This window comes from Acomys russatus, chromosome 27, assembly GCF_903995435.1.
Source record: "Acomys russatus chromosome 27, mAcoRus1.1, whole genome shotgun sequence".
In the NCBI taxonomy this organism is placed as follows: domain Eukaryota; kingdom Metazoa; phylum Chordata; class Mammalia; order Rodentia; family Muridae; genus Acomys; species Acomys russatus.
The window spans coordinates 7,357,511-7,379,893 of NC_067163.1; the positions used below are offsets into that span (position 1 = coordinate 7,357,511).

Consider the following 22,383-nt stretch of genomic DNA (forward strand, 5'->3'; position numbering starts at 1 on the left):
TTGCTGCTCCTGGAGCCGACTTGAGTTCAGTTTCCAGCGTCATATAGTAACTCACAACCATCACTAATCCTAATTCCAGGGGCTTTTTTTTTTTTAACCTCTTCTGGTCTGCAACACACACACACACACACACACACACACACACACACACACGGTGCCCATACATTCATGCAGCCAAAGCACTCAAACATAAAATAAAAAATAAGTTTTAAAAGAAGAGCAACCAAACAAAGGCTGTGGTTGGCTTTAGTGCGAACCAGAGATGGAAAGGTAGTGAGTGCAGGACCGTCAGAAATGGAGAGCAGCCAGAGCCGGGTGCAGTGGCGCATGCCCGTAAACGCAGCACTCACGGAGGCAGAAGTGGGCAGGTCACTGTGAGTTTGAGGCCAGCCCGGACTACAAAGCCAGTCCAAGGACAGCCAAAGCTACACAGAGAAACGTGTCTCGAAACAAAAAAGTACAAGCCGCCATGCCCAGCCTCCTGTGGTGCTTCTTGCCAGCACAGGGCTTCAAGGTACAATTGGAATGAAGCACAATCTCGGACTTCAATATTGAGACAAACAAAATCATTCCAAGTGCTGGACATGATAGTGCACACCTTTAACCCCAATACTCAGGAGGCAGAGGCAGCCCAAGCTCTTAAGTTTGAGTCCAGTGTGGTCTACGTAGGAAGATCTCTGACTTAAGACAAAAACTGTTGAAAGGTACCCTCGGGTTTTGCTTTGCAGCAGATCCTGCCGTGATTACACAGCTCTGGGCTCTGAGGGCCTCTCAGTCCTCTAGGCCGCAGCCAGCCTCATCCCCACCTCATGTTCAAAGGTTTCTGAGGCAATCTACACTGCCTGCACCAGGTCAGAACCCAGTGGCCATCTCTACACGCATGACTGACTCAGGTGCAGAGGGTAACTATGCTGTACCAGGACAGGAGGAGTCCATGGCCACCTGTGGCCAACAGAACCTGCGAGGACAAGGAGACCTCATGCCTCCCTGGCTCCCAGACTCCTGGGAAGCGGGAATACTCCCAACCAACGTAAAGGAATAGGCTCTCCAGGTGAATAGCAGTGGCCTCGGACAGGAGGTCAAGAGAGACTTTTCAGCCACCTCAGTCAGCAGGTTGCAAATGAGGAAGGCAGGCAGAGGAGCAGCCATAGCTCAAAGAGGAGGGGGCCTCCTCATGGGAAGAGGGACTCAGCAGAGGAGGCACCAGGACAGAGGACTATAGAGCACCTGCCCAGGCCAAGCAGCCCAGAGCTTACCTGCATGAACGTGTGACACTCCATCACAAAGTCCCCTTTGGTGATCTGCTTGAACTTGTCACAGATGTCTGGAACACTGCTGGCTTCCAATATAAATTCCTGGTGTTGCTTAATTAAGGTCAGAGCAACCCGGAAGATGATTTTGGAGCCTTCGTTGAATAGACAGTCCCAGATTCGTAGCACAGTCTGTAGAGACACAGACATGCCCCCGTCACTCCACAGCAGCACACACAGCTCCTGGGCTTGGTCAAGGTGCTCACCTCCACAGGCAGGATGTCCACAAACAGGCAGATGAACCAGCGGGACACCAGCAGCGTCCACAGCACACCATGGCCATCCATCAGGGCTGCCACCGCTGGTAGCTTCATCCTTACCAGCTCTGCCAAGACCTCCTGATCCGTCTTCAGCCCCAGCATTGCTGGGCTATAGTAATCTGTCCCATGGAAGGGAGAAGGGGAGCTGGGAGTCAGATCGGCAGGGCCTGGAGGGGTGGGGGGAGGGGCAGAGGCCTATATCCTCAGCTCCTTGGTAGGCTTAGAAAGAATGATGTCAAGTTCAGGGCCCACTTGAGCTACAGAGTGAGTTCAAGGACAGCCCAGGTAACTTCATGAGCCCCCGTTTCAAAACGGAAGAGGAGGTCTAAGGGTTTTAGCTCAGTGGCAGGGCATATGCATAGCATGCGCAAGGTCCCTGGGTTTTATCTCCTGGAGACACAGACACACAGACACAGAGAAAGAGACAGACTGACACACACACACACACACACACACACACACACACACACACACACACACAGGAGCTTTGAGGACACCCAGCTTAGCCACCAGAAGATACAGGTTCTGTGTGATATTCTCCTTCCATGCTAAATCCTCGGCATCAGATTCTGGCCACCGCTGAATGGTGAGGAGGGAGTCACGGGTTAGTGGGTCAGTGTTTCTCGGGTTGGACTTCAGGGCTGGATGCAGCTCAGCTGAACAGCGCGGGGCTGTCTAGCATGCCAGAAGCCCTGAATGTGATCCAGTGCTGCATAGAACTAGGTATGGTGGCACACACCCTAAGTCTCAACACTTGGGAGATGCAGCACTTGGCTACACAGTGTTTGAGATTAGCTTGGGCCACATGATGGGGTTGGGGGAGAGCAGAAAGAATGGGGACGGAAGTGTATTTTCTTACGAAAATAAAAACCAAATTCATACTAACAAGTGCTTCCAACAGCATTTCATTTGTGTCTTACCAACATACTTTCTTATTCAGTGGGTATGGGGGGGGGGTGTGTTTGGGCCGTGACAGCCATGCGTGTGAAGAGCAGAGGGCAACTTTATGGACTTGGTTCTCTCCATTCAACAACGTAGGCCCTTCCTGGGGACCAAGTGGGTTAGGTTAGCTTAGGGGACCAGTGACTTCACCCACCTAGCCATCTCACTGGCCTTCTTACTGAGTTCTTTTAACTTGTGATAAATTTTAATGCTTGGTTTACACTACAAAAGAAATCAATAGGTCTGCGATAAAAACAGAAAACCATGGCACACCAATTACATACACCGTGTCTTGCCCATGAAGTGAATACACAACAGAGGCACAGGATGAGCGGTCCACAGCCTTTTAACATCGAGGTTGAAATGCCTGACGTGGTGGCACACGCCTTTAGTCCCAGCACTTGGGATGCAGGGGCAGGTGGATCGTTAGGAGTTCTAGGCCAGCATGGTCTACAAAGCAAGTCCAGGACAGCCAAGGCTACACAGAGAAACCCTGTCTCTGTCACAGAGAAAACCAAAAAAACAAAACAACAACAAAATCGAGGTTGAAACCAAATCATTATACTAACATGGAGTTCCAAGGCAGCCTATCTCAAAAAAAAAAAAGAAAGAAAGAAAAAGAAGGAAAGAAAGGAGGAAAAAAGGAAGGAAGAAAGAAAAGAGAAAGAAGAAAAGCTGCCTCCTTTACATGCTTGTTTTGAATCTCCCTCTGGGAGCCTCTCCACCATTTCCTCTCCCCCTTGCTTTCGCTGTTTGCTTATTCTAGGTTTCTGAACTAGGCCTCACTCTCCCAGGATGACCTACAAGTTGCAACTGTCTTGTCTTAATCTCCTAAATGCAGGATTACACTCTCGGATTACATGCCTGGCTCTTCTTACTAATTGTGCACATCCTGTTTAGCTGGGAGAGGCGTGTGTGCAGAGAGAGCCAGGGCCAGTCCCCAGCCTCCTCATCAGCTCAGCAGAGGGAAAGGAGCTGAGCGGGAGCAGCAGAGGAGATTTGCAGAGGAGCATTCATGACCTTGGCCCTGCTTGGAGGCTTAGACCAGCTTCCAAAAATAGAGATGTTAAACTCAGGCCTGGTGAACTCCACGACACTGAGACAGTCTCCAAGGGGAAGATTACATTAACCCAGTACACCTCACCTCTTTCCTACCACTGTCCTGTGGAAGCACAGACCAGTGCAGCAATACCACCCTCGGACATTAGGTATGACCAGTGTGCACAGTCACGTTGTGCAGTCAGAGCACAGCCCTCGTTCCAGGAGTGCCTCTCCTATCCCAGGGACGTCTATGCCTTTGTTCACAGGCCCGCATTCAAGTGCAGCCACAGCACCCTGCCTGCCCCAGGACAAGGTAGATGCTTCCAAGTCAAATCCAGGGAGAGCCACAAAGTGGTGTGGTCTGCAGGTGACTGCGAGTCTCTCACCTATACTTTTCATTCTCCATGGTCTCCATAATGAAGATGCATGCATTCTGTGGCACACATGCTGAGACTTGACCTGTTAGCTTTTGATTGCTGATAAAGGATGTGTCAACAGCACAATCATTAGTGCCAGTATGCAGGAAGCCCATACTTGCTGGCAGAGAGGCTGTGCTGGGAATGAGGGAGTCGCCACTTCCTGTTATAAACCACCATGGAGGCCAGCTTGGCCCACCCTGCAAGCAGCCTAAATGAAAAGAAAGTGCCAGATGGTGGTGGGGCACTCCTTTAATCCCAGCACTCAGGAGGCAGAGGCAGGTGGCTATCTATGGTCTCTGGGAGTTTGAGGCCAGCCTGTTTTACAGAGTGAGTTCTAGGACAGCCAAGGCTACATGGGAAAAAAAACTGTCTCAAGAAATAAAAATGAACGAACAAAAATGAGGAGGGGGAAGAGGATAAAGAGTCTGGGAAAGCCGTGTATGGGGACATCAGCTCCTGGGACGAGAAGGAATGCTGAGCCCTGGGCCCAGAGCTCTTGCACTGTGTGAGCGCCACTCTGCATGCCCAGCCTTACAGGTAGATCTGTAGTTCTGTGCCCAGACCACAGCGCCTCACCCCCAGCTCCACCTACCAGGACACAGTTACATCCCCGGTTCAAGGACATCCTGAGGGCTAATCCCAGATCTGAGGCTGAAAGACAGAAACAGACCTACCTGCTCTTTGGGATAAAGGGTCTGTGTTCCTTCATTTTGCCCTAAACCCCAGCCATAGCGTAAGTGTCTGCACACGGGAAAGGAGGAATGGCCATCGAGTCACCAACAGGTGCCACCTGTGCGCTTCTAGTCCAAATCCTACTTGGGCTGTCACAGTGCCCGCACCCGGTCTCCTTGATCACGAGGGTGATAGAAACACAAAGCATTCTGGGAGGCTTTCTTCCCCAGCATGTCTCACAGTACCCAGCTGGAACTTCTATCTTACCAGCTATTCCTACACATTATCACAGGCACCCAGGAAAACAGCACACCGAGGTTTGGTGTCCAGGAGCCTGTGGTCTTGGGGTGCACCCTGCAGTTTGAGGTGGCACTGCTTTCTCTCCCACCCTCTCCTGGATTTCTGAAACAGGAGCTCCCTATGTAGCTCAGGCTGTTCTTGAACTCGTGGTATTCCTGTCTTAGTGTCCCAATGCTGGGAGTACAGATGTGTTCCACCATACCCAGAATACACTGCTCTCCCTCTCCCTCTCCCGGCTTTTCAACACAGGGTTTCTCTCATTCTCCAGTGAGAGAACTTGGAAGAGTAAGTGGTGATCATGAACAATTAAACAGACTTTAAAAGAAATCAAGCTGGGAAGCTAAGCAGGGTGTACACGCAGCCCTGCACTGGGAAGCCGGGCACGGTGGGTTTCCATGATCTCTGTGAGTCTGAGCCAGCCTGGTCTCCATAGAGAGTTCCAGGCCAACCAAGGCTACATGATAACACCCTGTCTCAAAAAAGTAAATAAGAACTAGAGAGATGGCTCTGGCTGCTTTTCCAAAGGACCTGGGTCCAATTCCCAGCACCTACATCATGGCTCATAACTATCTGTTACTTTGGTTTCAGGGGATCCCAACACCCTCTTCTGGTCTCTGATGGCACCCAGCATGCATGTGATGCACAGCTATGCATGCAGGCAAAACATCTATACATGTAAAATCTTTTAAAATACAAATTTAATAATAAAATCTTATATTTATATTTTCCTAATTTCTAAACCTATTAATTAATAATGGCAGATATTTAAAGGCAAAATAAGTACTGAAAATTAATTGGCAAATGAAAAATATGCCATGGTGGGGTGATTAAAACTCAAATCCTCCTTCCAGAATGAAGGTGCCCCAATATGTGGGCACAGCACAGTACTGGGATCCCCACTTCTTTCTCAGCTGCCATGGCTGGAAGAGAAAGATTGGGGTAATACTGCTCAGCTTATTTTTGCTGCCCGGCTTCCGAGGAAGAGCCAGACTCACAAAGTCTAATTCCCAAAGGATACTTCTGACCCCAGGAGCCAACCTACAAGTCCCACAAACCAGGTCACAGCCAGGGCAGGACAGCCACCAGGAAGCCACCGGGAAGATGCAGAGTCTGCTTAGACCTTGCCAAGACCAGCAGAACAAGGGAGTCCCACTCCATCCTTCCTGCACTAGGACTAGACCCTGGAGCAGCAGAGACCAGGAGCCCCTGAATATCACATTCGAGTCTGGCTTTGGCAGGTGTTTCTGTGACCAGCAGTTAGCAACCTATTTCCTAGCATTCTGGTGGAAAAACAGGTCCAACGTCTTCCTGGACATGCAGGAATCCATTCACTAAGGGATGGGAGGGTGCCAATGTGAAGGAAAGGTCTGTAGCCAATGGTGGGCAGGCCCTCTGGGCAGACACAGGAATGCTCCACCCCACAGAGGCCATCAGTTGACATCGGAGCCCTTTCACATGAGGACATGAAACTCCCAAGTGAGCATCCTTGGCTTAAACTGGGGTCTAGGCTGAGACTCAGCACTTGCAAGCTTCTCATGCTCTGGGACACTAGGATGAGAAAAACTAACTGAAGCCAGGCATGACGTTACACACCTGAGGAGCTCTGTGAGTTCGAGGCCAGCCTGGTCTATATAGCAAGGTCCAGGACAGCCAGTGTTCACATAGTGAAACTCTATCTCAAGACAAAAAGACCTCCGTCAACTTCAGCCAGCTGCCTAATGACAGGCACAACTCCAGGAAGGCAGAGGAGGGAGGGGTGGGGCTAGATAGACCCAGCCTCAATTAGAGGTCTAGGGTTGGGTTTGGGGCAGCCCTGGGCTAATCAGGTGGCCAGTGATACACTCAGTTTCTCACACCCTACACTTCCTCCTCCTTGAAGAGACCTCAGCATTTCCAACAGTTTTCATCAGGCCATGACCGCATGCCCCATGGGTCAAGAATACCTGATAATTCACCACTTTGTGAGTACCCCTCTCCTAACTGCAAGAGCCTTCCGGACTCTGCCCACCAAGCTGCATCCCTGTACCTCACACCCATAGGGCCTCTTGACACAATCCAGACACTACCCCTGTTACCCATGAACAACACACACTTTCTCCAACCAGGAGCTACCTCACTCATGGCATCTTTAACCAAAACTGCTGATACGGGCTTTTTTTGTCTTTGCGGCAGGGTCTCACTGTGTTGCCGTGAATGGACTAAAACTTGCTATATAAACCAGGTGAGATTCAAACTCGCAGAGCTTGCCTTTGCCTCCTGAGTGATGGCATTAAAGGCGTGTGCCTCCATGCCCAGGCTCCTTCCTTCCACAAGTCCAGTTGGTCTCTGGCATCCTGCCTTAGTTAGGGTTTCTATTACTGCACTAAAACATCATGACTAAAAGCAATTTGGGGAGAAAGGGTTTATTTCGATTTATAGTTCTACATCACAGTCCATCATGAAGGGAAGTCAGGACAGGAACTCAAGCAGGCCAGGAACCTGGAGGCAGGAGCTGATGCAGAGGCCGCGGAGGGGTGCTGCTTAATGTGGCTTTCTCAGCCTGCTTTCTTCTAAGCATCCAGAGCCACTAGCCCAGGGATGGCACCACCCACAGTGACCTAGGCTCTCCCACATTGATCATCAATCAAGAAAATGTACCACACACTTGCCTATGGGCCAGTCTCGTGGGGGCATTGTCTCAGTTGCTGTTTCCTCTTCCCCAAATGGTTCTCACTTGTGTCAAGTTGACATCAAACCAGCCAGTACACACACCCCTGCCTCTGGGCCTCAGACTAACAGCAGCAGCAAGGTGGGCTTGCTTCCATCTGGTGGGTCCCAGTCCATGAGCATCTCCCTACCGCAGGCGTCAGCAAGGCGTCTACCTCAGGTACCCCACAGTCCTGCAGTCCTCCAGAACCCAGGCTGGGGAAAGTCAGCAGGAGGTCAGCCTTGAGCTGATACATTCCCTAGGCCTCCAGCCTCCTTCCCTGGGGCACAGGCTCCACCAATATGAACATACAACTTAGGTTGAAGTGAGGATATGTTTGGAGGTGAGCAGCATCCAAGAAAACAGTCCAGGCTCAAGGCCACACACTTTCTCACGTTCTGACACCCTTCTGAGGGGCCAGGTGTAGGGCTAGACAGGCAGGAAATCATCTCTCCCAAGTCAGTCATCTCCCTCAGGTGGCACGGCCTCTTCCCAGTGAACCTCTCTCAGCAGCCCAGGGTCCACACATTGGCTTTACTACAGCTGGTGATTGCTCTTCTCCACTAACGAACAGGCAGGCAGATTTGACAAAGACTTCCCGTTTACAACGAGGCAACCCTTGGCAATAATGTGCCGAGTTCTCACAAACTCAGTAAGAGTTTGGACTCTGTGGCTCATGTATAATCAACTCAACTACAAAAAAAAGCCACACGCACAGGGAAGGGACCAGGGGGACATATGGCCAAAGGCAAGACCACACCCTGAGCAGAGACCACAGAAACCCAACCTTTCTTAACATCAGCTCGGTTTTCACTACATCTCTCCCCTCTCCTTTTCTCTGTCTTTCCAGTGTTAGGATCAAACTCCAGACCTTCCTTCATAAGAGCCAGAGAGTGTTCTATCCCTGAGTCACACCCCAGCCATTTCACTCCATCCTGACTGGACAGCCAGACCTTTTCAAAGACTTCAGAAGTAGGGTAGGTCGGGGTGGGGCCAGGTGGGGCGGGGTGGAAAGGGGTGAGGCAGGGCAGATAAATAGACCCTTCAACCTACCAGGCAGGATTCTTCCAACAAGAGCATCCAAGAGCCAAAAGGACTTCTCTTCATCCTTAGTGATGAGGATGAGATACCCTGCTATGAAATTCATTCCCTGAAATCAGAATGAAAACACAAGCGTCACCTAGAGCAGCAGGTCAGCTCACAGCAGGCTCCATTCTTCTGCCCTTCCTGGAAATGTGTGGAGCTCCCTAACGCGTGACCCACTAATCAGTTCCTCCTGTGGTGGTGACCCCCAACCATAAATCCTTTCATCATTACTTTATAACTAATTTTGCCACTGTTATAAACCGTAACATAAGTATCTGATATGCAACCCCTGTGAAAGTCTTTGACACCCCATAACCCCACACCCCCCATCCCCCCCACTCCTCTACTCCTTTCCCCGCCCCCTGCTGCAAGAGGTCATGACCCACGGGTTGAAAAGTGCTGCTCTAGGTTTTTACACAGCATGGAGGAGACCAAAGGGCTGTTGTCCACGTTGTTCAGCTAGTCAACGTGAAGGATTCAGCCTGAAGAACACTGACTGCCGCCGCTCAGAATATGAAACCAAAGGCGCTCGCCTCCCAATGCTGGCCTGTAGCGCAGACAGTGGTGACTGACACCTGAGTGATCAGCCTGAGACAATTGACCAGCACAGAGGGGAAACTGCTAGTGATTGTGGTTTTAAGAGCAGCAAACATCAGCCAGGCCTGGCGACATAGCCCTGTAACCCCGGTCTTTTTTTGGAAGCCGAAGTAGGAGGACCACAAGTTCAAGGCCAGCCTGGGTAGCTTACTGAGTCGCTGCCTCCAAATTAAAAAAACAAAAACAAAAAACAAAAATTAAAAGAGGACCATAAAACAGCTCCAGGGGAGGCACTTGCTTCAATGTTCAGTCCCTCAGTCCCCCAAAATGATAAACAATAGAAATCAGTGAGGACCATGGTCCTGACTGGAGGGGTGGGACGGTGGCAGGGCTCAGTCCCCAGAGGGTAGGTGCTGCGGGAGTGCCGAGTGCTGGCACAAAGCCAGGCAGAGGCCATGGTCCTTGGAGCTTATGCTGGGGACCTAGGAATGTGTGTTCCTGCCACCTCTAAGAGAATGAAGCTTTGTACAACTTCTCCCTCCTTCCCTTTTGTTCACTTCTACTCTCTAAAATAAACATGCATTCTCTTTGGAGATGAGGGAAGAAATCCGGCTTGCCACCGCCAATAGGATAGGCTCAAATAATACCAAGTGGCACCGCTTGTGTGGTCTGCACAAATATTCACTTACCATGAGCCAACGCCCGCTTGCCAGAAACAGAGCCCCCATACCTGTTCTGTACCTCCACTCGGTGTCCCCAAGAACGAGACTCAAGTAAGATGCCCAGTGAAGTATTTGTCCTACAACTGAATCTGAACCCCTAGTACCATGTGAGAAGGCAGGCATGATCCTGATGTGCTGAGGATGCAGAGGAGGTGAACTACTCTAGGGCCTACTGGCCAGCCAGTCTGCCTAAGTTAGCAAACAGCAGGAGGTTCTGTGAGCTCAGAGGGCCATTTCTTGAAAATGAAGTGGGGACTTATCTATAGGGTGGGACACTTGATGTCAACCTCTGGTCTCTACATGCAGATGCATGCACAGACATGTATCTTGCACACAAAGGCTCAGTGACTGAGAATTTCTCAATGATGCAAAAGGTTCCTGGCTCGATGCCCAGAACTTTGACTTTCCATGTTACAGGCAGGTCTGTGTCTCCAAAACCAGAAGTCTTCTGCCTCAGAGTGTGGCTTCATTTGGAGACTTCACTAGTCAGATGGTGTGTGTCCTTACAAAAAGAGGGGATAGGGCTGGAGAGATGGCTCAGAGATTAAGAGCAGTGGCTGCTATTCCAAAGGTCAAGAGTTCAATTCCCAACAACCACATGGTGGCTCACAACCATCTATGAGATTTGGTGTCCTCTTCTGGCCTACAGGCATTACATGCAGGCAGAATGCTATATATAATAAATAAATCTTTTTTTTTTTTTTTTAAAGGCAGGGGGACCTAGACACAGACAACAAACAATCCCAGGAATGTCCGACTCTGGGGTGGAGCCTGGACAGGAAGTAGAACAGATCATCCTTGACAGCTACAGAGGAGGTAGGCCTGACTGTGGTCCAGCCCACACCTGGGTCTCATATTTCCAAGATCATTTGTGGGTTAAGCCATGCAGTTGGCAAGCACTTAGGCCCCAGAAAACTCCCAAACACAATCAGGAAACTGTTTCTCAACAGGCAATCCAAACAAGACTCAAATCTGGAGGTAGGATCTATTATCTCAAGCTTCCAGAAATACCCTCGAGGCCAGCACTGCAGTACACAGTCCTCCACACCCACAGAAAGTCTGCAAAGTGCACCTCAGGCCTCAAGCCTATCTATTCTGTGCCCACTCAGTGGCATTCCCACAGTTTCCAACTTCCACTCACCTTATTCGCCAACAGATAGCACAAAGTCATCCAACAGGTGCCACTCTGCAAGCTAGGCCTACTGTGAGAGAAGACTCTCCACCCAGAGCTCATGAGCCAGAAAAAAAGCTGTACAGGCCACATGTCATTGCTATGGACCTGTGAGGTGCCAAATGACACCCCACCCCAACACATGCCAGCTCTTAAGGCACTGGGGGCTCACCTGGCAGTACCCCACACCTCGGTTGTGTAGTCCATATGCCAGCAGCACATTGTACAGCGTCTTCTGAAGACAAGGATCTGCTGTCTTCCGGAACCTCACGTTGTCAGGGAAAGTCCGGTTCAGGTCTGCACAGAAATGCACCAGCGTCACCATCAAGCCTCTATCTGTGAGATCCTAGTCTATAAAGTGAGTCCAGGACAGCCAAGGCTACCAAGCCAAGGTAGAGAAACCCCGTCTCCAAACAACGCCCCCCCCCCAAAAAAAAGGCTAGGGCTGGCCTGGAGCACACCCCTCTCTGATCCTTTAATCCCAGTACTATGGAAAGAGAAACAATCAGATTTCTGTGAGTTCAAGGCCAGCCTGGTCTACATATAGGGTCTTAGGCTAGCCAGGGCTATATAATGATATTCCGTCTCAACTAAACAATACCAAAATGCTAGGCATGGTGGCTCACATCTGTAACTGCAACACTCAGGAGGCTAAGGCAGAATGACTGCTGAGACCAGGGTTATCCTGGGCTACGGAGTACACTGCAGTTTCGAAAGAAGTGAAACCTAAAAAAAATGCCCAGAACATTGGGAGAACAGGCAAGAGTCCCTTCAGAGATAAACCAACGCCAGGAATTATGTAAACTCACGCTGCCGGGTTTTATGCCTAGGCTCCCCTGCCCCGCCCCTTCCTGCCCTTTCACCCTCTATAACCTCCCAGACCCAAAACATCTCCCCTGGGACTGTAAACATTCAGTGACGCAGACTGGTCACAGCAACAGCGGCGCTTCAGACTAGAGCTACTTCAGACTAGAGCCGAAGGCTGTGCTCACCCTCTCTGGGACCCCATATGTCTCACTATGACATAGGCACCTTGTTCATGCAGCACCAAAGTGGTTCTGTGGACATGGAAACCCTACCATGTGCTCACTAACGCTGTTTATCCAGACACTCAAAAGTCAACGCACTATGGCTCAGTAGGTAGAGAGCTTGCCTACATGCAGAAAGCCTTGGGTTTGAAGCCAACACCACAGAACCCAGATATGGGAGCATGTAACCCCAGCACTCAGGAGGTGGAGGCAGGTCATTAGTGATGTCATAGGGAGCTCCAGATCAGGCTGGGAGGCCATCCTGTCTAACAAACAAAGGGCCTTGCCACCAAGCCTGCTGTCCTGAGTTCTGTTTCTGGTACCCACATGGTGGAAGGAGAACCACTTCCCACAAGCTACTCTTTAATCTCTGTCCTCCAACCTCTATATATGCATGTGAGTGCGCACGCACACACACACACACACACACACACACACACACATACACATACACACACACACACACACACACACACACACACCAAGTAAAAGTAATAATAATAACAACAACAACTAACACAAGCCAGGTACATCTGTTGTCCCCGCACTTGGGAGATAGAGGCAGACAGACTGTGAATTGAGGCCAGCCTGGTCTATATAGCAAGTTCTAGGCCAGCCCCAGGACTACATAGACGCTGTCTCAAAAATAAACACATGATTTTAAATGGCTACGTGATGGAGCTTACACGTGTCCCACAGGATTGACAGAGAGAAGAGGAGAATGACAGCCCAACATAGCAGTCCTCTGGGAAACTCCGCCCAGTAGGGGATGGGGACAGATACTGAGACTCAAAGCCAGACTGTTGGTTAAGAGCTGCGAGTTGTATGGAAGAGATGGGGGATGAAAGGACGGGGTCGAGGGGTGTTAGAAGCTCCACAGGAAGACTGTCAAGGCTGCAGGATCTGGACCCGGGGGGGCCTGCACAAACTGATGCACCAACCAAGGGTATTGCAAGCAGAGAACCTAGGGCCCTGTTCAGATGTAGTCGATGGACAGTTCATTCTCCACATGGAGAAGGGGAGGGGAGATGGGGGACTGCTTCTGACATGAACTCTGGTGCCCGAGAGATTTGATCACTGCCCCTTGGTGGAGAGGCCCTGTGGGTGCACAGAGGAAGGAGATAGAGGCTACCCAGATAAGGCCTGATAGGCTGTGGTCAGATGGTGGTCAGAGGTCTAGGGGAGGGGAATAGGGCAGAAGAGGGGGGGAGGGGGGGAACAGGAAGATAAGAGCGAGGGGATTACAATCAAGATGTAATATGAATAAATTAAAATATAAAATATGTATATGTAAAAAAAAAGTAGAATGCCGGGGCTGGAAACTATGAGGACAATTTTGGTTTGAGGAATAAAAGGTGAACTATGATGTACATATATTCCCACAATAATTTTTCCCCCTAAAAATGCACTAAACAGAACCTTTAAAATCATTTTTCCAGCCGGGCAGTGGTGGCGCATGCCTTTATTCCCAGCACTCGGGAGGCAGAGGCAGGCGGATTGCTGTGAGTTTGAGGCCAGCCTGGTCTACAAAGCAAGTCTGGGACAGCCAAGGCTACATAGAGAAACCCTGTCTCAAAAAAAAAAAAAAAAAAAACAAAAACAAAAACAAGAAACAAAAAAAAAAAATCATTTTTCCAAACAGTAACAGCCAACTGTATCTAAGATTCTCAGAGCTACCTCCCTGGGTTCCACAGCCCCCACAGACTGCTTCAGTCCCCACAGGCCCTGCCATGTGACCTGAGGGCGAGGATGGCCCCACCCCACCCATGGCAGGGACGGCCTCCCCGATGCACCCCGCCTCTGTGCTGGTAAGTAACTATAAAAGTCCGGCACAGTAACGCCCTGACACTGGGGTCCTAAAGGACAGGAAAGAAGATGCCATAGATAGGGCCCAGGGCAGTCACAGTGGCCACCTGACATCAGGGCCTCCATAGTGACATCAGGTGACCGTAACCAAGGTCATTGCTGCTTGGTGCCATGGTGACACCATCGTCTCAAGCTCCTAAAACCCTCATAAAGGAAATTCGATCTTTGTACTCATTTCCTCACGAGCTAGCAGTCACACAAATGTCTGCCATTCTCCTTGTGAACCCTTTAGTCTTGATTTCCCCTCCAAATTTAGTACCTTGCATCCTTACTAAGGCAGAATTACACACACACACACACACACACACACACACACACACACACACACACCAGAGACAGGGTTTCTCTGTGTAGCCCTGGCTGTCCTGAAACTCACTCTGTAGACCTGGCTGGCCTCGAACTCCGAGATCCAGCCTGCCTCTGCCTGCTGGGATTAAAGGTGTGCTCCACCACTCACCCAGCAAGGCAGACTTCTTTATTGCCTAGGACTTGAGCAAGAGTGGAGCTCTGCTCCTGGAAGGATGCTAGTCCACCCTCCCCATCCAAGCTCCGCAGGTACCAGGCACTGGGCGCAGGCCTCCCACCTGTCCTGATGGCTTCCTCCAAGCTGGGGCTACTTTCCCCCTCGAGCAGTCGGTGGTAATATCCAGGGTTCTGATCCATCTGGGCCTGGGCTCCACTCACAGCCATCCAGACACGGGCCCGGTGCTCCAGTGGGATTCCCTTTCGGACATAGCGCTTCACTGAAACCCAGAGAGACTGAAGTGAGCTCAGAGCCCGGTGGGCGGAGGTGGGGGCGGGGTACAGGATGATGCTCTGGTCTTCCTAACCCAATGCAGAGATGACCCAAAGCTTCCTGACTCTGCCCAGGTACAAACAGTCACAAGGTTTCTGAAATGGAACATGGTCAGGTACACACAATAATGACCACTCCCTTCTACTGCACTGACTAGCCAGTGCGGGGTCAGGCTAGGGCTGCGGGTTCTAGCCAGCCTCTTGTTCTTGGTCCGAGATGGCTGCTCTGCCCACCATGGTGAACAGAGCCAGTGCAGGACCAAACAGCACTGGTCCAGCTGGGGCGGGCGGAATAGCAGGTGTTTGGCATATACAAAGCCCTGGATCCTTAGAACCAAAAGAGACAGAAACAAAACAATTTAAAAATGCCTCAGCTGGGAAGTGGGCAGAGTTGTGGATGGCGTCCCTGCTGACCTCCGCACTTCAGATAGAGAGGCGAAGGCTAAGAGACTTCAGGGAGGCAGGTCTCAGGGACTTTAGACACAAGCCAGGTACTGGTCCTAACGTGGAGGAAGGGAAGCAGGAGACACAGGCCAGGTCGGGCGGCCACTCAGAGCATGGCTGCAGGGGCAGAAGCCAGAGGGAGGCCAAAGATGCCCACTCAGAGGACCCCATGAGCCCAGAGGGACCACCGCTTCAGCACAGGTCTGCATCCCCGCCCCCTGCATACCATGCTGCCTATAATCTCACAGGAACAAACACAGTATGGTGTTGGTGATGGGTTAGGTAAGCAGATTCATGGGACACAATCAAGTCTGGCTACAGAGTTAGTTCAGCTGTTAAGAGCACTAATTGCTATTCCAGAGGATCTGAGTTCAATTACCAGCACCTGCACACATGCAGGCAAAATACCCATAGACACAACTTTTTTAAAAACTTAATTTTTAAAAAGCAATGCAGAAAAAGTCACACAAAGAAAGCCAATTGCTTTCTGACAAAAGTGGCAAAGGAAATTCAATTAAAAAACAGTAGTCTGTCCAAATGAAGGATGGTTAAAATAAAACAACACTGACAGTGTAAAATTTGCAGCCTCTGGAGCCCTCAGGCAGGGCAGGAATACAAAAATGCACAGCCAACTTTGGAAGATGCTTGCAGTTTCTTTTCTGGCTCCCCTCTTCACCCCACTCCTTTGGATTCTATGAATCAGATTCTAGGCCTCATACACACTAGATGATGCAATTTCTTACCAGTTTTAAGCCTTTAATAAAATCTAGCAATCCCACTAAGAAAACCTAAAACCAAGAATTCATCAATTAACAACAACAAAAGAGCTGGGTGCAAGGGTACACACCTTTAATCCCAGCACTCGGGAGGCAGATGCAGGCAGATCGCTATGAGTTCGAGGCAAGCATGGTCTACAAAGTGAGTCCAGGATAGCCAAGGCTACACAGAGAAACCCTGTCTCAAAAAACCAAAGGGGGGAGAAAAAACAGGAAAAAACAAACAAAATAAAACCTGAAGCCCGTGTTCACACAAAAAGCCTGTGTGTGCTTTTTCCGTTGGCCTTTCACACCCAAAATGTCAAGCAGATAGGCTGAAAAACACCTGAGACAAAAGGAATGAGCCACTGGGGCACACAAGACCATAGCTGAGCCTCTAGTGCAATATGGAAACCAGACTCAAATGCTGCAGCCCGGCCAAGCATCCTGGAAGGCTGACTCAGAAATGACATAAAATTCTGAAAGTTTTAACTTTTCATGTGTCTGGAGGTGAGGGGTACCCATGACAGTACTGGATTCCCTGGAGCACAGCCTGACACAGATGCTGGGGACCAAACCCGAGGCCTCTGGAAGCCAGATGCACTCTCAGCTACGGACTCACCTGAACAGCCACCTCCCCTCCCCAACTTTTTTCAGTTTTTTGAGACAGTACCTCACTATGTAGCCTTAGCTGGCCTAGAACGCCCTACGTGGACCAGGCTGGCTTCAATAAGGCGATCCTCCTGCCTCTGCCTCCTAAAAATTGGGATTAAAGTCACTCAGGCTCTCATTTGAATTTTAACAGTGCCTTGCTGTTTGCCTAAGATACTAAAACTGTACACTCATAAGAATGAGTGTCATTGTAAATTTTAAAAATAACTTAGTCATATAAGGTTTTTGTCGTTTGTTTTTAAGCAAAGGGCAAAACAGTCCCACACACCAATTCCCACACCCGATACCTGCTCTGCTGTGGTTTCCTAGCCCTGCGCCCAAGCATGCCTCGGTTTCCGTACTTAGCCCAGCCACTGGAGCTGCAGAGATGGGACGGCCTGCTGGCCCAGAGGCCAGTCTCCAGCATAACTTTTATCTTATCTAAACTTACTTTGTTCTTCAGAGGGAATGAAGACAGCTTTCTTGCCCTCACAGACCGATCTCCTTCTGAGGGCGCGGTTCACCCACAGCCGGCCAATAAAACCCTGCAGAGAACCCTAGGGAGAACTGGCCTTCACCTGTCTGCCCAACCAAGTCAGGTGAAAGCCAGGTGTGGGGCGTTTGGCTTTGAACCTGCTTCTTCAGTTTCACGTGGACGCAGGTGTGTGTGACTGAGCGCTAAGAGGACAAAGAAGCACATGACTCCACTGCTTGCCCCATGCACCAAGAAGGGAGACTAAGGACAGGACGAAGGGCTGAGTTCAGACTTCCCCTGCTGCAGAAAAAGCATGTTCTATTCTCGGGGCTCCTGGCGGATCTTCACATAGGACAGGAAAACAGCATTCATTGTACCCGTCCTTGATCAGCAGTGTGACTGACAACTGTCGTCTGAGATGTCTCAGATAACAAGATTTGCAGGTAACTGCAGGGGATGCTGGGCAGGGAGAACCCAAGGAGAAGAGCCTGTGGGGCCAGCTTTTTCCCAAGCTGCACTCAGGAGGCAGAGATACAAGGGTCTCAAGTTCAAGGATAGCCTGGACTACATAGCCAAGACACTGTCTCAAAAAAAAAAAAAAAAAAAAAAAAAAGGCACAAGCAGACACACACACACATGCATGTGCATGTGCGTGTGCACATGTGTGAGCACATACAGAGCCAGAGAGAAAGAGAGACAGAGAGAGACCTTTGAGGCCTCAAACCAACAGCACAAACCATGGCCTAAAGCACCCTTTCTCATGTAGACAGAGGGGGCATCCTGAATCAGAAACCGCTTTGGGACATACAGAATACCAACATGGTGACACTCCCTGGCACAGTCAGTGGTCAGTGACTCCATTATAGGGGACTTGGCCAGTGGTTCCTAATACCCTTTTACTACAGAAGGTGCCTGCCTTACACAGACAAGGCCAAGAAGACCAGCCTAAAGCCAGGGGACGAAAGGAAGCACCCGGCACCTGAAGATAAAAACAATGAGGAAAGTGTGACAAAGAGAATGGAAGGAGCCCTAGCCCTTAATAGGATGTACCTCGCCCTGGATCCAGCATCTCCTCTTCTAACCTAGAAACTCTCCGCCCCACCCCACCTCCCTTTCAATCTCCTGCTGGCTGCTGCTCAGACCTGCAACTTGCCTGCTCTACTGCTTCCTCTCTTGAAGGCCAGTAAGACGCCTCCGAGTTTCCTTCTGAACCTGTTTCAATTCTTTTACCAACCCCAAGGCACAGTGATACATGACTCTAACCTCAGTACTTGGGAGGCAGGGGCAGGTGGATGTCTGCGAGTCCGAGGGCAGTCTGGTCTACACAGCAAGTTCTACATCAGCCAGGAATGGAAAGCTCATATCTCAGCAACAGCAACAACAACAAATTTGCCAGTGAGATCAAGAACTTCAAAAGGGGCACCGTGCCTCCTATTGAGGCAGACAGGCAGACAGACAGACAGAAAGACAGATAGAACAACTCCAAAAGCAGAAAGCTATGTATGGTGGTAAGAAGACGAAATGCTGCACTCAGGAGGCAGAAATACAAGGGTCTCAAGTTCAAGACTAGCCTGGACTACATAGCCAAGATACTGTCTAAGAAAAAAGAGACACAGGTAGACGCAGAGAGAGAGACAGAGAGACAGAGAGACAGAGACAGACACAAATCAGCAGATATCAAGGGGTGTTTAACATTGAGCTCCTGGCTCCTACCCCGACATGGACACATCTTCCTGGATCATGTGATCTCTCTCCTGGAGATACTTGCCCTGCTGATTACACTACGTCAACCTAGAATATGCCATTTCTGGAATAACTTATCTACTCCTGATTTATGCTTATTTGAACTTGGCCAATACTATAAGCTCTCTACCTAGAAATACACACTGCCAGCAAGGTAGACTCCTAGCGACCCCACACACCTCTTACAGATATTAGGCTTGCTTCCTGACAGGATATCAGGACAACTCTCACCCTGCCAGAGGCCAGACACATCTGTCTACACCAGTCATACCTGTCACCATAATTACAGCCTAATGAATATTACATAACCAAAATAATATTAAAGCAAAACCATGGTTAAAACCGGTTAAACTTTTTTTTTTTTTTTGAGATTTATTTTTAGGCTGGTCTTGTGTGGTGCCATGCATACTCAATCTCAGTCAGCACTCAGAAGATGGAGGCAGGTGGATGTCTTGAGTTCAAAACCAATCTGGTCTACATAGAGAGTTCTATTCTATTGCAGCTCTGGCTGCTCAGTGAGACACTGCCTTTTTAAAAAAAAAAAAAAAAAGGCAAAGGCAAAAAGACAGGCTTTCTGTGTGTGGCCTTGGCTATCCTTATTAGATAGACCTACCTGGTCTTGAACTCATGGAGATCCACCCAAGTGCTTGAATTAAAAGCATGTGCCAGGCTAGAGAGATGGCTCAGAGGTTAGGAGCACCAACTGCTCTTCTGGAGATCCCGAGTTCAAGTCCCAGAAACTACATAGTGGCTCACAACCATCTATAGTGGGATCTGATGCCCTTTTATGGTGTGCAGGTGTACATGCAGGCAGAGCACTGTATACATAATAATAAATAAGTATACCTAAAAAAAAGCATGGGCCACAAAGCCAGCTATCTTTATTTTTTACTCTGTGTGTATGTGTGTGTGTGTGTGTGTGTGTGTGTGTGTGTGTGTTTATACATGAGGATGTGTGCCCACAGAGGGCAGAGGCATTGGACTTACAGAAGGCTGTGATCTACCCATATGGGTGCTGGAAATTGAACTCAGGTCCTCTGGAAGAGCAGAAGTACTGTGCCTCTTAGCCGCTGAGCTCTCTCTCCAGCCCAGCAAATTCTACTTTCAGAGTGTGGAGACAGTGTTCAAAACCAAAGCAAACCTACTGAAGTAGGTATTAGACAGCTTCAAAGCATCTGCACAGGGATAACCAGCCTGGCCCTACCTATCCTCCTAGCAACGGGAGTCACTTCCTGCACGGAAGGCCAAGTGTTCCTGGGCGGGGGTGGGGGGGTGGGGGGGGGAGGCATTAAGGCGATCCCCAGTGATTACATCTGTGGTGGACTAGAGCCTGGGGTGGGAGAGAAGCAACCTCATTTTGTATCTTTCCGTATAATTCAAACAGTTACCATGCCCGTGAATTATGTATCAAGTGTAAACAAAACTCTCTAACATAGACGACAAAAAAGTGGGCAGTTGCAGGAAACATGCTAGCACACAGAGAAGAACAAATGCACAAGGAAAGAAACTGCAGGTGCTGGCTGGAAACAGGTCTGCATGCAGACTGCTGTGGCCTCTCCTACCCTCACTTCGGTCATCCCTTATGAATGCTGAACAATCAACTCCCTCGTGGTTACATTGCAGGTCTGTCTGCCTGGCCACCTGGCAAACACCTTCACACACCCCTTTAACAAATACGAAGTCCCGATTATCTTAACAAAGCAATATTCCCTGTACCCAGGATTCCACCATGAAATAAAATAAGCAAGCAAGGGAGGGGCCTTTGATTCTAGCAAGGAAATAAATGTCTAATAAATACGATGTAGGGGAAGGGGGAGGGGGGAAATGCTTTGAGAGGCATGGTAGCTCCTGTTCAGAGCAAGAGGGAAAGTTGGTCTCAGAACTGGCCTATCAGGAGCCTGTTTGATTTTGAAGCTTGAGAGCTGGTGGGCAGACCCCAGTTGCAGCTCCTGTTAGTAATGGACACACCTGGACCCCACCCTGAGTGGCTTACCCTGACCAATCTCTGGGGACTAGGCGCTGTCTGTCCTAAACCTCCCTCAGAACTCGAGGCTTTCAAGGAAGTATGGACTTTGCCCGTCTTCAGTTAAGAGGGTGTGGTGAAAAGGCATCCAGGTGTGGAGCTCCCCGGCCTGCTCTGTGGCGCGCGCGCGCGCACACGCGCGCGCGCACACACACACACACACACACACACACACACACACACACACACACACACACACACTGAGCTCAGTCAACGCTTGGGCAGGGGTCTCGTAGCAACTCCTTGGGGGTCGTGGGGGTCAACTATAAAGGGGTCCGGCTCCTATGGAATTGCTAGGGTATGCGCAAGCGCGTGCACAGGGGTAGCGGTGGCGTTTGTAGATCTGGCTTTTAGATTTTAGGGACCCAGCTCCTGAGGAGTATCATTATAAAGGGATCCTGCTGCTGGGAAGTAGCTGGGGGATCCAGGGAGGCGGGGCAGGGAATCACGCTTGCTCTATGTGGGGTTCTACTGCTGGGGAGTCACGCCACTGGGATTCTACCTGCTGCAGGGTAGCGCTATAGGAGTTTCCGCTGTCCAGAGGTCGCGCCACGGGGGTTCTGGCTGCTAGGGGGAAAGACCTATTTGATTGAATGGCTGCTATGCTAGCCAACATCAGGCCTCTCACCTGTCACGCTTTTTCGGACACCACCGCTTCCCTTCAGAAGTTTGGACCATTTGATCGCCCTCTTGGTGAGTATCACTAGGTACGCGGAAAAGAATTCTTCATAAGCCTCATAATCAAAGTCTTCGGGCCTTTCAAATCCGTATGGATCGATCCTACAAACACACAAAAAAAAACCTGTTTCCCCCAAGCAAGTTTCCGCGCCCGCGGGGATGCGACTGGGGTTCAGGAGCTCCGCCATCCGACACTCCTCGGTTCCCCCCTCCTAGGTCCACCCTCCTTTCCTCTCTTCCTCCCCTCCTCCATCCCATCCACGCCTTCACCTCCTCATTCCCCCTCGCTCTCCTATGACCAGCACGCGCGCGTCTCCTGGCGCAGCAGCGACCGGCTCAGACCCAGTCCTGGGCAGTCGCCCAGCACCCCGAGCGCGGCCTTTTCACCCACCTGGGCACCCGAGCTCGCGCCGCCTGCGCGCGCTCTGCGGGATCCATACGGAGCAGAGCCACGGATGGCGGGACTCAAATGCAGCGCAGCCCCGAGCGCTGGACCCCGGTGCGCCGCTGGCCCCGGGGCGCGCGAGTGCTTCCGGCGGGGGCGTGGCCGAGACGGGGGCGGGACGGGGACTAGGGGCGGAGCCAGTGGGGGCGGGGCAGGCTGCGTGGATGGGACGGGGATGGGGTAGGGGTTAGTGTTGGGTATGGGAGGGCCTACGGACTCTGGGACCTGATGGAGCGCACCTGCGGCAGCCTGGCACTAGGGATCTGAACATTCATCGACATAGAAACCTTCGCCGAGGTTAGAAGACCTGGATCCACTTTGCAGTGTTTCTAAG

The 22,383-nt window shown here is 50.4% G+C and overlaps 1 protein-coding gene across 3 annotated transcripts in view; it reads right to left on the bottom strand.

Annotated features, from left to right (window-relative positions):
• The window catches only part of Grtp1 (growth hormone regulated TBC protein 1), a 27,981-nt gene extending 5,837 nt beyond the window's left edge, over positions 1–22,144 (bottom strand). For 2 of the 3 annotated variants that reach the window (XM_051169950.1, XM_051169949.1), the window contains exons 1-7: positions 21,996–22,144; positions 21,555–21,706; positions 14,625–14,783; positions 11,319–11,443; positions 8,684–8,780; positions 1,517–1,689; positions 1,257–1,442 (exon numbers count right to left, since the gene is read on the bottom strand). In XM_051169950.1, the coding sequence (XP_051025907.1) occupies positions 1,257–1,442; positions 1,517–1,689; positions 8,684–8,780; positions 11,319–11,443; positions 14,625–14,783; positions 21,555–21,706; positions 21,996–22,042 (939 nt within the window). In that variant the 5' untranslated portion in view covers positions 22,043–22,144. The remainder of the gene's footprint in view (positions 1–1,256; positions 1,443–1,516; positions 1,690–8,683; positions 8,781–11,318; positions 11,444–14,624; positions 14,784–21,554; positions 21,707–21,995) is intronic. The other variant, XM_051169951.1, reaches the window with a different exon arrangement.
• Between the last annotated feature and the right edge of the window lie 239 nt (positions 22,145–22,383).